Source organism: Ictalurus punctatus, chromosome 1, assembly GCF_001660625.3.
Source record: "Ictalurus punctatus breed USDA103 chromosome 1, Coco_2.0, whole genome shotgun sequence".
Taxonomy (NCBI): Eukaryota; Metazoa; Chordata; class Actinopteri; order Siluriformes; family Ictaluridae; genus Ictalurus; species Ictalurus punctatus.
The window spans coordinates 9,201,182-9,216,120 of NC_030416.2; the positions used below are offsets into that span (position 1 = coordinate 9,201,182).

Sequence of the window (14,939 nt, forward strand, 5' to 3'; positions counted from 1 at the left end):
ATGTGGCTCTATGTTTGTTCTTTTTTATGTTTTAAAATGTGCTTCATATGTGATTCTGTTTACTAAAAAGCATTCAGTATCCACATGCTCTGTTTTGTACAAATTTTTTTCTTAAAACATAGTTTTAGTTAGTCTACAAGTGCATTTTTTTTTGCATATGCATTAATAGTAATGTTGTGGTATACTGCAGGTGCAAAGTAGGACCAAACTAATTTTGTTATTTATTAAGGACCCACAGAACATGCCCACAGGGTAAACTGTGGGCCCAGATCCATGCCTACAGTATGGCCATAGTATGCCCAGTGCTCCCACGGTGTGCCTACAGTATGCCTAGAGTGTGCAGGTATATAGTATGCCCGCAATGGCCCCACACAGGCTATGGGGCCCATGTGGGGCATGTGCGGGCCACACCCTATGAGGCCCAGGTGGGGCTGCAGTGGGGCATCCCACAACCAGCCCAAAGTGTAGGCATATGATGGGCCCCACTGGTGCCTATTATGGGCCCACGATATACCCACAGTATGGAGCCACTACAGGCAGCCCACTGGTCCAGCAAACATCTCAGTTTTTCACCTCTGTAATGTGTGGCACTGGTGGGTTTACAGAAAAAGTTGTAGAAAGCGTTGCATGTCTGCGATGGCCATCACAAGCAGAAATTCTGTTATTTCTATTGTTTCTTTGTTGAAAAAAAGAATAACTATGGAGACATTTTTTTCCAGCAGGATACCTTGTTACATCTTTTTTATTATTATTATTGTGAACCAAGAGTCTCCAATTTCTTTCACAATTGATTCAGTCACAAAATTGCTCATAATGCAAATAAGATCTATTCTGCATCCCATGACTTGTGTAAGTAGCGTGTTGGGGATTCGACTTCATAATTTGGGCCAACTGGGGTTCTCTCCTTATGCTTTTTTCTATCCTTAAGTAAAATAAAGATAGAAAAAGCCCACTTCCTCCTTCTGAGATATCACCAAATCAGCAAATTTACCCCATGAAGGCAACAGGTTAGGAATTACAAACTCAATGACATCAATAATGCTAGAAAGGTAGTACTGTTTTTTTTTTCTTTAGCTGATCTGCACTAACTAGCATTGGGATTTGTTCCCATTTCTCTATACGCTGCTCTCTTTCTTTCCACTCACTGAAACAGGCCAAATGTTCCTTGGAAGTCCCATGTCTGTTAAGTCCCTTATTAGACTTCACTGCTGTGTTTCCAATCAATGAAGCCTTTGCTAGTGAAAGCTGGATCACATTTGGACCAGTGATGGCTGGTGCTAAAAATTTTGGGGAGGATACAAACAAACTGAAAATCACACCTTTAGTAATGCAGGACTGAATGTAATTGTTAAATAACAGGTGATATAACAATGTATCACCACTGCTTAACTAAAAACGGAAAATTTAACTGTTAAACTATGCAATAAGGTACCATGAATCAGTGACTTTGAGTTTAATGTGGGTTTATCATCAGCAATAAAGTAATCAAGATAATCACTCAAAAAACTGTAATCACTTAAAAAAAAAATACACTGTAATGTTGCCTAAACAATGGCCAGTAGCAACTCTGTTTGCCATAACAAGTGTTGGAGAAACGTTGGTTTAAGCTCGTCCACGATCACTGCTGCTGAATTTGTAAGTTGGGTCGATCTGGTCCCAGCTCCTTTATATATTTTTTTTCTTCATTTGAAAGCCTTGTGAAAGGGTTTTTTGTAAACAAATAAAACTGAATTTTATTTCATCTGGAAGAAATGTTGTGCCTACTTCTACTTTGTTAACAATCTCTTGCAGTACCGGTCAGCTGACAAGCTGCTGAGTGGGAGAGAGAGTCGTTGGTCCAATCACATGAGGTGAAAAAATACATTGACTCGTTAACAACAAAAGTGTGAGTGTCTGGGGCGCAAGGAGCTGTTCCCCGAGGACAATATGAAGCAAGTCAATTACAGAACAGCCTCAATTCACCTGCTGTTCATTAGTTTAATGACCTACATACGCATTTTTGGCCGGCGCTCTGCAGACAGATATGAATGAAATACAATTTGGATTTTTTAATTCTTTAATAAATGCTAACATGACTAAAAGGTCAATAGTATGACTAAATAATTTTATTTCATAATTATTTTGCAATATATTTTAAACAATATTTACCTTATGTTTAACATGTTTCTCTGGATAACTTGAAAGAACGGTGCCCCAGCTCCCCCTATTTACCAGCCACACTGACTTGGTCTGAGAAGACTGAACTTTTCTGCACGGGTATTATTAATATTCAAGCCACCCTCACTTGTGATACCATGATGGCATGAATAAACTCTTTTTAATATCAAAGAGACATGAAGGGTACTTCTCAAATCTGACTTGCATACGCCCATCCACTCTGAAATCATCGGGGCACATGTCAGTCTCCATCGGCTGCTTAGCCCGGCATCATCAGTGTTCTCAGGAATGCTAACATTACCTCCATCGCTGCAGCTTGTCTGTGTGTCAGGATCAGATGCACTAATAAAGGAGCTATTATTAGCCAAATCATTCATTTGCTTAAACTTGGTTGTCACTGCAATCATTTATTGCCGATGTTGGTGCTGTTCCAAACCACTGTCTTATGTCCATATTAACTGAACGCTGGCTAGGTTTTGCATATCACTTTTAACTATAAGTTCAACCTTGTAATGTACTAACTGATTAGTTGGTCATTCAATGCACCATACAATGCAGATATGGTAGTTGTTTGTAATTGGCTAGGCTAGGGAGGGGGTTGGTACTTATTGTCTGAAATGGTTTCCTAAATGCAACCTAGCACTGTTTCGTACTTTATTATGCATTACAGTGTTAACTCTCACATTACCGAACTGTGTAACTTAATTTTGCTTATAGATGTGAAAGTATTTCAGTTTTGTTTATTTGTCAGGGAGTATAGTATTTGTACAGTAGATTTAATGACATCATCAGTGGACATTTTTATTTCACTCTGTGTCTGTATATCTCTCCAGAGTTTTTTGTTTTGTTCTGTTTTAAATGTATTTACTCTTTTAGTACAAGAGGACATTTATCAAAAACTTTCTGTAGTTTAACTCTATGGCTCTGTAGTTTGTATTTTCCCATTGTGTCTAAAGTTTATCCAGGAATGACTTGTTGTGAAACTGTGTAAAGCCCTCATCAGTAAAGTGAAGGCATGGTGTCTCTAAGATTCAGAGATGCCGTAAAAGCTTCTAAAATAATACTTAGTGGTGAATGCCTTGCAGCAGATTGTCTTCAATTAAAGCGGGGATGGAAGTAACAGATTAATACAAAACCAAGCAAACATGATGCACATCTGTACAAACTTCCATAATGTCTATTAGGATAGCCAAACATCTCCAAGAAAGAAATATGACATATTAAGGATGCCTTTTTTTTTTTCAAATACAAGTATCTCATAAACACAGTAAACATGAATGTAGCATTATTCTTGACAAAGGCCAAAAAAAAAAGAAAAAAACTGTTAATGTATATATAATGATTGCACAAAGCACTGCACCATTGCTGTAATAATTTACAAAACTCAACAACAAAATTAATTACAACACTTATATCCTATTTAAATTTTAAACATTTTAAATAAAAGTTTCATTTTACGTTTACAAATACACCCTAACAACTTAGAGATTAATACAATATTCCCAGCTCGTGAAGCAAAGCTAAACCAATCTAAGCAAATCAAAGTAACTGTAGATAGTGCCTGAAACCCCTGATATTTTCTGAATGTATTTTAATTCGGACTAGTGATGGACAGTGATGACCCACTGTGCTACTATCAACAAAATCATAATAGCAATCATAATTAAATATAATAAAGAAATACATAAGAGATAAAAAGCCAGCATAAGTTTTTTTTTCTTTTCATCTCGACATAAAAATATATGTGTACCTCTGATGTTTATAGAGAGGTTGTAGCACAATTTGTGATGTAGCTGCTGTAGAGGGGGAATACAACTTCTCAACCTGTCCTGTGCTTAATATTCTAATTGCTGTTAAAGGCCCTTTAAAAGTCCTTCAATTATTTAGGCTCAAAGTGACTTATTTGTGTGTGTGTGTTTGTTTGAGTCCATGAAGTACAGTATTTAACTTCAGTCCTGAATCATTCTGGAACAACTGAAGCATATCAACCAGCTGTTTATTTGCCAGATTGAGGATAGCATTGGCTAGTGGACAGTCAGGCTGTAAAACTCTGAGATCCTCAGTAGAGCTTTGGACTTTAGGAAGAAGACGATCCAGAATGCGGAGGTCTGGTGGGGGGGCAAACGGGGCCTGTTTTGGGTCTTTCTCTTTATAATAACAATAATCTAGCTTATCAAATATTGTCTTCAGGTAAGACCACTTGATTTGCTGTGGGCTCTCAATGTTCACAGGGGCACAGTTATCAGTTTCACATGAACTGAATGGCAAGAGGCGCTTGGCCAAAATTTCTGAAAATATCAAATATTCCATGTTGTTGTCTCCTGAAGGTTTATAATTTTTAGGTACCTTCAGTGTATTTAATATTTTATTGTACTTAATCTTCAATGTACAGCATTTTGTTTTGTAGTCCATCTCATCATTCATATTTGGTCTGGGTTCTTCTTTGTCAGTTAAATACTTTATAGCACTCAGTATTTCTTTAAGACTAATCTTCCCTTGGCACCTGTCAGGATTGTATTCATATGTCCTTAACCTTGTGGGGAGTTTTAGGACAAGAGGGAAATGATCCATTTTTTGCCCCTCCAAACCTTTTTCAACTGTAATGCTAAGTACTTGATTTATTGTGGCATTTTGCAGGAAAAACATGTCTCTTCTGGAATAACCACGAGGATATTTGAATGTAAATCTCTCTGTATCATTATCAGTATGTATGTTTGACCAGGTGTCTCTGAGGTTCAGTGATGCAATAAAGTCTTCTAAAACTTTTGATGGTGATTCTCTTGACTTTGGAGGATTGTGATCTACTCTGGGATCTAAAAGTGAATTGAAATCACCTCCAACCACTAGCACACCCTCAGCTCTCTCCATCAAATAGTCCTTCAGACTATTCAAGACAATTTTGTCTTTCTTATGCTTGCACACGTTAACAAGAGTGTACAATTCACCATACAGATGACAGAAGAGCACAATGTAGCCTCCACTGCTATCCACATCATGGCATATGTACTCAAACTGTACAGTGTCTCTTATCAGTATTGCAACTCCTTTGTTTTGAGAACTGTATTCAGTGAAGTAGACTTTCCAGTTTTTAGCCTTATTAATGGCTTGGAGACATTTTGTTGTTGGCCCAACATGTGTTTCTTGTAGAAAAACAATATCAGCTTGAAGGTTACAGAGAACGTCCAATATTTCTACAATCTTTTCTTTAATACCATTTGTGTTCCAGGAGACAAAACAAAGGTTTGTTTCGGCGTTTGATGTCATTTTTGATTAAACTTCTGTAAATAAAATAGACAATTTAAATTAGACAATTATTTTATATATTTTATGTTTGTTATGTATTGTATGTTTAAAAGCAAGCATCAAACTACAGCTTTTTTAATTCTTTCATATCAGGCCATACATTTATGAATGAATTTTGACAATATGTCTTTTTATGAACACAGATATCTATTCATTATGTATTCTCAATACAGTTTTCAGTAAATACTAACTAATAGAGATGCACCGATGTATCAGCCAATAATATATATAGGCCCATAAAGGCAATTTTTCATCGGCCATCGGGCGATAGTTTAAAAATATCCAGTGATCAGGAGCAATTATATCCTGTCAATCAAAAGAGGGCGGGAAAACACATTGATTTCATGCTGTGTGTAAAGAAGATGTCTTTTGTGTGGAATGATGACAAAACTGCAGTCTGTAATCTCTGCATTGCTAAAATTTTACACCGGACACTGCAGCAGTGGAACGGGAGTTTTGGCGTCGAGTCTAATTTTTTTTTATTTCCACGCTGCTCGAGCTGAATTAACGCACCAGTACACTGTTGAAAGATTTAAATGAAGATGAGTTGACAAAAAAAGTATATATTGCACAGAAAAATATATTTGTAGAGTAGTATATTTCGTATCCATTTAATGTTAATATATGAAAAAGTTGATACTATATATTACCAGTTTGATGTCAGTGATGAAGTAGAAATGTTTTTGTTTGTGGTGAGTGAATGTGAGACTAACAGGAGGTTTTTTAGTATTCAGTCAATTAATTTTGTTAATATGAATTAATAACATTCAATAAGTTAAGAAATCTTACTTTAATCTTCAGAATTTAGTTCATGTGTTAATGTTAATTTGAATAATGCGTTTTCTGTTTAAGACCGGTTACTGTGAAACAACTTGTTGAAATGGAGAGAATAAAGGTTTTCTTTGCATTTCTTTCAGAATTGTGGAATTAATTATGATTAATTTAAAAGAAGGCATAAAAGGCAGAACTATCGGTATCGGTTATCGGTATCGGCTGATATCACTCTGAATAATCGGTTATCGGTATTCGCTGAGAAATTTAGTATCGGTGCATCTCTACTTACTAAAACTAAATAAATACTATATTATATAGATTACCTGGCTGGAAGCCTTGTGTCAGCAGTCACCTGGTGGTACAAGAAATGAAGGAATAAGATTTAAGAACTGAGGTTGTCACATGGAGCATCAGTCTATAGTAATATTTGTACATAGTGGAAATATTATACACAACTAAATCACATCATGTGTTGGATGAAATGTCTTGTTATTTAAAATTACACTTATTTTGCCCTGTGATGGGCTTACCCCCCATCCGGGGTATCCCCCTGCCCATGCCCTGAGTTTCCTGGGTTAGGCCCCAGGCTCCCCATGACACGGTGTGTCACAAGGAAGAAAGAACCATTATTACTGTACAGTATATTGTGTAATGTCATGTTCCCACTTGAGGTTTTAATGGACCTGGGGTCATTTACCCTGATTTTGTGGTCTATTTGGTGGAGTGCAAAAGCTGTTTTTTAGTGGTTCAGAGAACACATTGCAGTTATGCCATCAGACAGTTTTGCTTGTTTTTAATTTATATTTACAGCTCAGCAATGTGTACATTTTAAAGTTATTTATAAATTTACCTGACGGAAATTCTGAGACGGATGGAAATTTTTAGTGGAACACTGGCCAAACACAGATAGAACCCTATAATTCTGTTCGAATAGTGTCTGGTTTTATAAGGTTCTACTGTATGTGACAATTTCTTACTAAGCAATCTTTTAAGCTCATCAAATAACTAATAAATGGTGATAAGAGAAAGACATGTTCAGTCTAATAAAACCACATTTTAATCATAGTGATTATGGTGCAGAAAGTTTTATTTTTACATTTCCACCTGCAGAACAGCGGCTCACTGGATGCTTGTTTTTGTTTGTTTGTTTTTGTGTAACATCTGTGTAAACTCTATTCTGATGTTTAATTAAAAACATTAGTAGCTTTTGTATCCACATGATTTTATGTATTGCTCTTTGGGAAACATGATTGGCTGATTGAATAATTCCATGAGTGTATCTCTAGTGTACTGAATGTGCTGTGAGTGTATATCATTTATATAGTACTATTTAAACTGTACATAAAGTATTATATACTTTATATTAAACCAATCAATTGAAATGCATAATTTCATTCATTTCTTTGTTGCTTTTTTTTGTTTTTGTTTTTTTTACATGTGATAGCAAGACAATCCAAGGTGTCTGATGGTAAGACTGCAGAGAGGAGATGGTATATGAAATGTCAAAAGTGACAGGTTTTGCCACAAAACAAGTAGTTTTATTTATTTTATTTATTTATTTATTTATTTTTTCCCAGCACAGTTGAATACTAAAGGACTTCTTTAACAGACACAAGACAATAAAAAAGTTATGTTACGAAGCGCTGACGGAGACAAGCGCGGGCGAGCGGAGAGATGGCGTGTGACTGAACACAGGATGAGAATCGACTCAGGACCGAGCAGGTAAGCTGTATATCAGGGACGTAGGCAAAAGCGTAGTGAGGGACGAGCGTGAAATCGAGCACCAGGGAAAACACTTATAATGAAACCGGCTTGGTAATCAAACAGAGACGAGGCTGTTGAGCGGTTACTTCGCAAGCGGCTCATGCTAGGGAGGCCCTTATATAACCTTAGGTGTGTACAGGTGTACGTAATCAGAACTCCGGCGAACTCGAGCGCGGGTATGACTGGGAAGTGTAGTCCTCCTCCGCCACGTCCCTGGGCGGCACTACACTTTGTGAGCTGCCGCGCCGATTTCGTCGTGTCGTAACAGTTAATGAACAGATTTAAACAGAAACAAAGAAAAACATCGGTGCTTGAGCATCAATATAATTTGAACATTATATATACAATCAAGAATTAATTAGGTCATAGTGTTTTTATTAGGTTACAGATTTGTGTGAGCATTTATAAGGGCGTGTCATTTCTCTGGATAATGTATTTTGTATATTTTAAAACCACTTTGCTATTGAATTTAAAATCTTCTTTTGTTTTGGACTTTTCCCTTCTTTCTTATTCTTATTATACTAATGGAAACTGTGGAAATGTTGTGTTTATGATTATGATGATGATGATTCTGTGCTGGTAATACATCTTCTTTTCTGTCTCTTTAGTTTATAGTTTATAACTATAGTATAACGCTGGAATCAATATGAACATTACACAATGTCAGCCTGTATGAATTTCAGGGTTACTGTTTTAGCCTCCTCATTCATCCTAATTCTAAATCTTTCTTCAGGCATGGACTTATAGGCTCACCATCCACTGACATTTTCAGCTGGCACCACTCTTCACAGACATTGTAATTCCACAAATCTTTTTCTCTTTTCACGTGCATCAAATCTTCATAATTAGTTAAGAAATAGAAAAAAAATTGTTCTGCAAATGACAGAATAGAGGGTATGCAGTGATGTCACGTTCCCGCTCCCTCAGCCGGACTGAGGGGCAAAACATCCAGCAAATTGGCTGGTTTCAATAGGGGAAACTGCGAAAAATGCTAGAATAACTAACGATTATCATCTTAAATGAAAGGTAGTTGGACTCAACAGTGACCCTTACAACTTGCCCAAGAACCTGTGCTCCATGGACATTGGATGTGTTAAACATACAGAAATGGCTAAAGCTAAATGGTGCACTGATGGAATTTACATGAATGTATAAATAATAAGTTTGTGTGTGTGTGTGTGTGTGTGTGTGTGTGTGTGTGTGTGTGTGTGTGTGTGTGTGTGTGTGCAAATCTGGGATTATGAGCCCCACCCTGAGCCGACCCAAAACTGGTCCTATGTGCAAATTCAAGTGTGAACATGTCTTTAGTGTACAGTAGAATGTGTAATGTATTTCCAGGTCTATTTGGTATTTTGTTGTTGTTGTTGTTGTTGTTGTTGTTGTTGTTGGTTGATCACTTGATCTTAGTTCAGGTTGGGCAACTGTTAAATAAAAATGTTCATTGTAAGTAAATGATTTTGTTTACCAACTTCCCTAGGCTAATGACCCGATTGATATTTTATATTAAGCCCATTAAAATACTAGATCTACTACAAGAAACCAAAGCTAATAATGTTATCTCGATTGTAGTTAAGAATGAGCAGACTATGATCTTTTGAAAAATACATTTTAACATATTTTAAATTAAAGTTTCAAACTTAAACAATTATCACTATTGGTGAAGTAGTTCCTTTAACTCAAACTTCAGGAAAATGTACTAATGCCATTTCTATAATGTCATGGAAATACCGGAAAAGGGAACTAGTGAGTACAATTCCCATGAGCCACTACACCTCACCTGACCATGTCACATGACTGTCTGCACTGTTCTCAATTTCACACTCATTACTGTGCACCTGTGTAAGCCTCATTCTGTCACTGCATCACTGCAAAACAGTTTCTGTTTTGTTGTCATTACCAAGCCTTGTTTCCCGTATTGCTATTCTGGTTTTTTTACTTTGTTTGTCCCCTAATTTTTGTACTTTGGTTACTCTGATATCCTGTTTGCTAATTACCTGACCCTTTGCATGCATTGACTTTGAATCTGCCTTATGTATTGGATTTGTTTGCTGGACTTTATATACTAACACTGCTTAAACTATATTTTGCATCAATCATGCATTGAGCAATGTTCTTTTTGAAGTGACTGACAATTCTCTCATGAAGTTTGGCACAAAGTGGTGAGCCATGACCCATCCTTGCCCAATCCTAATACCCTCCCCTGTTACCAATTAACCGGATCCTCCAAAATGGTGTAACTTGAATATTCTTACTTTGCCCCGGTCCCAACTTTTTTTGAGTGTGTTGAAGCATCAAATTCTAAATATGTTTATATTTACAAAATATAATTTAGATGGTCAGTGAAAACATTACATATTTTTTCTTTGTACTTTTGTCAGTTAATTAACATTTCAAGAGATTTGACAAATCACAGATTTTAGTTTTTACTGCATTTTAGAAAAAATCCCAACTTTTATGGAAATTGGGTTAGTACTTATAAACCAAGAAAGTTACTAGGTAAATTTTCTTACATTTTTTTGAAGAATAGACACTGATGCAGTGTAGACCTTACTTAAAATATGCTTAGTTAAACTTACTAAGATTTTGTGTGTGGAAATTGTTACCACACTTTTCTTGAATAAGTTAAACTCCAATATTTTATTCAGTGTAATGTCATGGCATTCTTACCCTAAGGACCAGACAAGTAACTTGAGAGCACATGATTGGCTCAAAGAATGCAGAGGGACACCAGTGTTTGCTTTGATGGTCCTTAATCACTTGATCCCGGTTCTTAGTTCAGACAACTGTTAAGTAAATGTTTCCATTGTAAGTGATTTTGTTTACCAATTAGAATTTTCCCCTGGTTTTTCTATCCTCTATGTTAAGCTAATGGTCCCACTGATCTTTTACATTAAGTCCTTTGGGATAATTATATCTACATCAACTAAACAAGGCAACTGATGTTATCTTGGTTGTAGTTACAAATTTATAGATGATGATTTGTTGATATTAAAAATCAAATAATCCATAAAACACTAACACAAATTTGAACACAGCTGATGATCATAATTTAAAATGACATAATTACAAACTAAAACATATATATATATATATATATATATATATATATATATATATATATATATATATATATATATATATATATATATATAACTTACCTTGTGCACTCAGCTGGTTGCAGAAATGAAGTGTGCCAGATGAAGAATCCAATTAGTCACATGATTTACAGGAACTTGAAAAATAAAAAAGTGGAAGCATTTTACATAGGAAAACATGTCACAGGTGTTGTAAATATCTGGTCCCTAGGATTTACAGCAAAAGTTGGCGATTATGGGAAGATTTTTGTTTTCTTTTTGCTCCTACTTACAAAGCAAGAGAAATGAAAGTGAAAAACAGAAAGCAGCTTGGTGCACATGTACGCTTATTTGTGCACCATTTGCATGAGCTCAGCTCTATTTTAAATGATGTCTGTAGTGTTAAAAACCCTCTAAAGACCTAAAACGAAGCTAGATTGGGAAGATGTGTGTTTTTGAACACTAAACACTATGGAAATGGTATGTTCAATAAAACAATAAACAATAATAATAATAAATTAAACACTTTGTTAACTAATAAATGCTACTACAAATCAAATGTGTCTGTACAAATCTGTGCATGTTTTTACAATTTGTTAAAAGTCAAGTCATGTAAAGTCAAGTTTGGAACAACAAATTACATGTAGGTTTGTTTGATCACATTTAAGTCCTCACTATTGACCTCAGAACAGCTACTGCTCACAACATGTTATGACGGTAATCCTTAGACACAGACTGATCTAAATGTCCACATCCAGTTTTCTTGTCATGTTTAGTCCCTGCTTCCAACTCCCTTGCAGACAGTCAATATAGTCAAATTGCCTACATTCATATGGAAACATAAGAAATGACTTTTTCTTTTGCATTGTCAGATCTAACCTATGTGAAAGACAAATTCTGGATTCACTGTGAAAATAAGGTACAAAATTAAAGTACATGTCTGTTAAAGAAAACACTAGTCGAGAACTGTGTCAGTTTTGAGAATCAGATCTTTTAGCTTCCTGAGATCCAGATTGAGTATGGGGTTAATAAATGGACAAATGTCTGAGTTCTACAGAAGAACTTTGGTTTCATTACATAATACATACAACACTCTACATTCAAATCACTGTTAAATGTGCTTCTTTACCTATAGATGCATTTATAAAACATATTTGAAGGAAAATACCAGATTTGGAAAATGTCCATTCAAGGCTTCATTCTACACAAAATTGTACTTTTTCATCTATTTGATTCTAATTCTCAAGTCAAGTTTTCCATCCTGCTTTACAGAAAATTTGACTCAATAGATGATGATGATGATGAAGATTTATTGCACAACTTTAATTACTTACTATATAGTTGATTCAACTGCTCTCACTTCTAATGGACACACAAACATAGAATTTAGTGCAGAACTCAGACAGTGTCATGTGAGGTCACAAGCAAGGGTGTGCTAGATACTCCTTCATGTCAGGAGGCCTTGAGGAAACTCATGATCATTTTAAGCACTTTGTATGGTTAGCATCATTAGGGCCAAAGCACCAAGGGCGCAATATGATGCCGTTGTTGTTGGTTCAGTGGATAGTGTTGCCAACTAGCAGCTCCAGGGTCCCTGTGTCTATCCTGAGCTCAGGTTACTGTCTGTGTGACGTTTCATGTGTTCACATCCTTGTGTTTGTGTGGGTTTCCTTCTAATTCTCCAGTTTTCTTCCACTGTCCAAAATATTCAGGTAGATGAACTGGCTGCACTAAATTGCTTTTGAATGTGTGTGTGTGCATGGTGCCCTGCAGTGGACTAGCATTTCATTAGCAGTGATTTTTATTAAACCATAATGAACTTTCATTTACATTCACACTAGCCGTTGTTACCCAGATAAGGACGGGTTCCCTTCTGAGTCTGGCTCCTCTCAAGGTTTCTTCCGCTTAACATCTTAGGGAGCTTTTCCTTGCCAAAGTCGCCACCTGCTTGCTCAGTAGGGATAAATTCACACGTTTAAAATCTGTATCCCGTGTCTATATGTTTCTGTAAAGCTGCATTAAAACTGCTTTTGTGTTAAAGGTGCAGGTGTTAAAAAAGCTTCTCCAGCATCAACTCTATGTCAAAGCAGTGAAATGTGAATTCCACCAACACATACCATATCATTTCTGTTGCAATGATTCCTGGTGTTTGCTAACTTCTACCGGCATTTCATAAGAGGATTCAGCACCATAGCACACCCCTTGATGTCCCTGCTGAAGGGAAAACCTAAGTGGCTGCCATGGAACCCAGCTGCCGAAGTGGCATTCGAACTACTCAAACAAGTGTTCACCACCGCTCCTCTTCTCAAGCATCCAGATCACACTAAACCCTTCATTGTCGAGGTAGATGATTCAGAAACTGGAGTCAGTGTTGGGCTGTCTCAGAGGTTTGGGACAAACCTAAGCTTCACCCAGTCGCTATCTATTCCAAAAAGTTGTCTTCAGCAGAAAGGAACTATAATGTGGGAAACAGATAACTTTTGGCAGTAATCTTAGCCCTGGAGGAATGGTGACACTGGCTAGAGGGGGGTCACACACCCATTCATCATTTTCATAGATCATAAGAACCTAAAATATCTCCGCACTTCTAAACGTTTGACACCACGCCAAGCCTGCTCTTGTTTAAAACACAATGGAAAAAAAGAAGGAAAGAAAAAGCACCTTGGGCGTGCACACATACACTTTTGTGCCCCATTTGCATGAGCATGTTTATATTTCCGTGATGATGTGTTTAACTCTTTAAGACATACGAATATGTGTTTCTGAACACAAAACAATCTTGAAATTGTGTGCCCAAGATTTTTTTTTTTTTTTTTACATATTTACCTCAAATCTAGCAAGAACATGGAGAATTTAACGTGTTAAACGAATGCAGTTACAATAGAACAGTTAATAATAAAACACTTTATAAACTAATAAATTCTACTAGAAGTCTCATGTGTACTATATGTACAAATCTATGCTTGTTTTTAAAATTTGGGCATGTCATGTCAAGTTTGGAAGCAAAAATCAAAATGTAGCTTTTCACATTTAAGCGCTCGATCTTGTCCTCAAAGCAGATGCTGCTCACAGCATGTTAGATATAAACACAGACTGGTGCAAATGTCCTCAAGCAGTTTCTTTAGCATATAATGAAACTCCCATTCAGATGCTCAGTGCAGATAAGTCAAACTGCCTTAGCTAAGCCTAAACGCATCTGCAAAGATATGAATAAAAAATGACCTCAACTGGCTTTTGCATAGTCAAATCTAACTTAGATGAAAGACAAATTCTGGATTCACTGTAAAATAAGATACAAAACGAAAGGATATTTAACCTCGTGGCAATAGTATAAGAGAAATTGTACATTTAACAGCCATTAATAAAATAGATTAGAAGACAAATGAATGATTTGGAAAAGAAATAGCTGTTAAAGTGTGAAATAATTTTTCATTGTAGTGTTAGAGCTGGTGTGAAGCAGATGGATGAGTTAGGAGAGGGCCTTAATGTCATCTGTACAGTGAACTGCACACACTTGTAAATAAAATGTTCACACTAATCCAAGTCTCCGTGTTTATTAAAATCCCACTAAAATGTTGACATAAAATCTAGTGACAGATAAGAGAGGAAATACATTTCTTAGTTCTGTCGAAAAAAATAAAAAGCTCTGTACAGGAGATTGTGTGTCATAAACATGATTTGGAGTATGCATGGTCATATATATTGTGCAAAGATGTAGCCAAAGATAAATGTGCACATTTTATTCGATTTATATTGTATTAACCTGCACAGGAAACTGAGATGTAACAACTGATAGATTGCAACTCTTTAGATCAGCCTTTATTTTATTTTAGGTACTGTAAATAGATCTATAACTATTGAATTCAT

General features: G+C 36.1%; 1 protein-coding gene across 5 annotated transcripts in view; it reads right to left on the bottom strand.

The window, feature by feature from the left end:
* Window positions 1-2,963: 2,963 nt before the first annotated feature.
* Window positions 2,964-14,939, bottom strand: part of LOC108278470 (uncharacterized) — a 203,173-nt gene continuing 191,197 nt past the window's right edge. The window contains exons 1-3 of one of the 5 annotated variants that reach the window (XM_017491868.3): window positions 7,872-8,258; window positions 6,558-6,586; window positions 2,964-5,435 (exon numbers count right to left, since the gene is read on the bottom strand). In XM_017491868.3, the coding sequence (XP_017347357.1) occupies window positions 4,057-5,421 (1,365 nt within the window). In that variant the 5' untranslated portion in view covers window positions 5,422-5,435; window positions 6,558-6,586; window positions 7,872-8,258 and the 3' untranslated portion in view covers window positions 2,964-4,056. Of the gene's footprint in view, window positions 5,436-6,557; window positions 6,587-7,871; window positions 8,259-9,345; window positions 9,420-11,156; window positions 12,435-12,923; window positions 13,348-14,939 lie in introns of those variants that run through there. The other 4 variants (XR_001815340.3, XM_053680303.1, XM_017491869.3 and 1 more) reach the window with 4 other exon arrangements.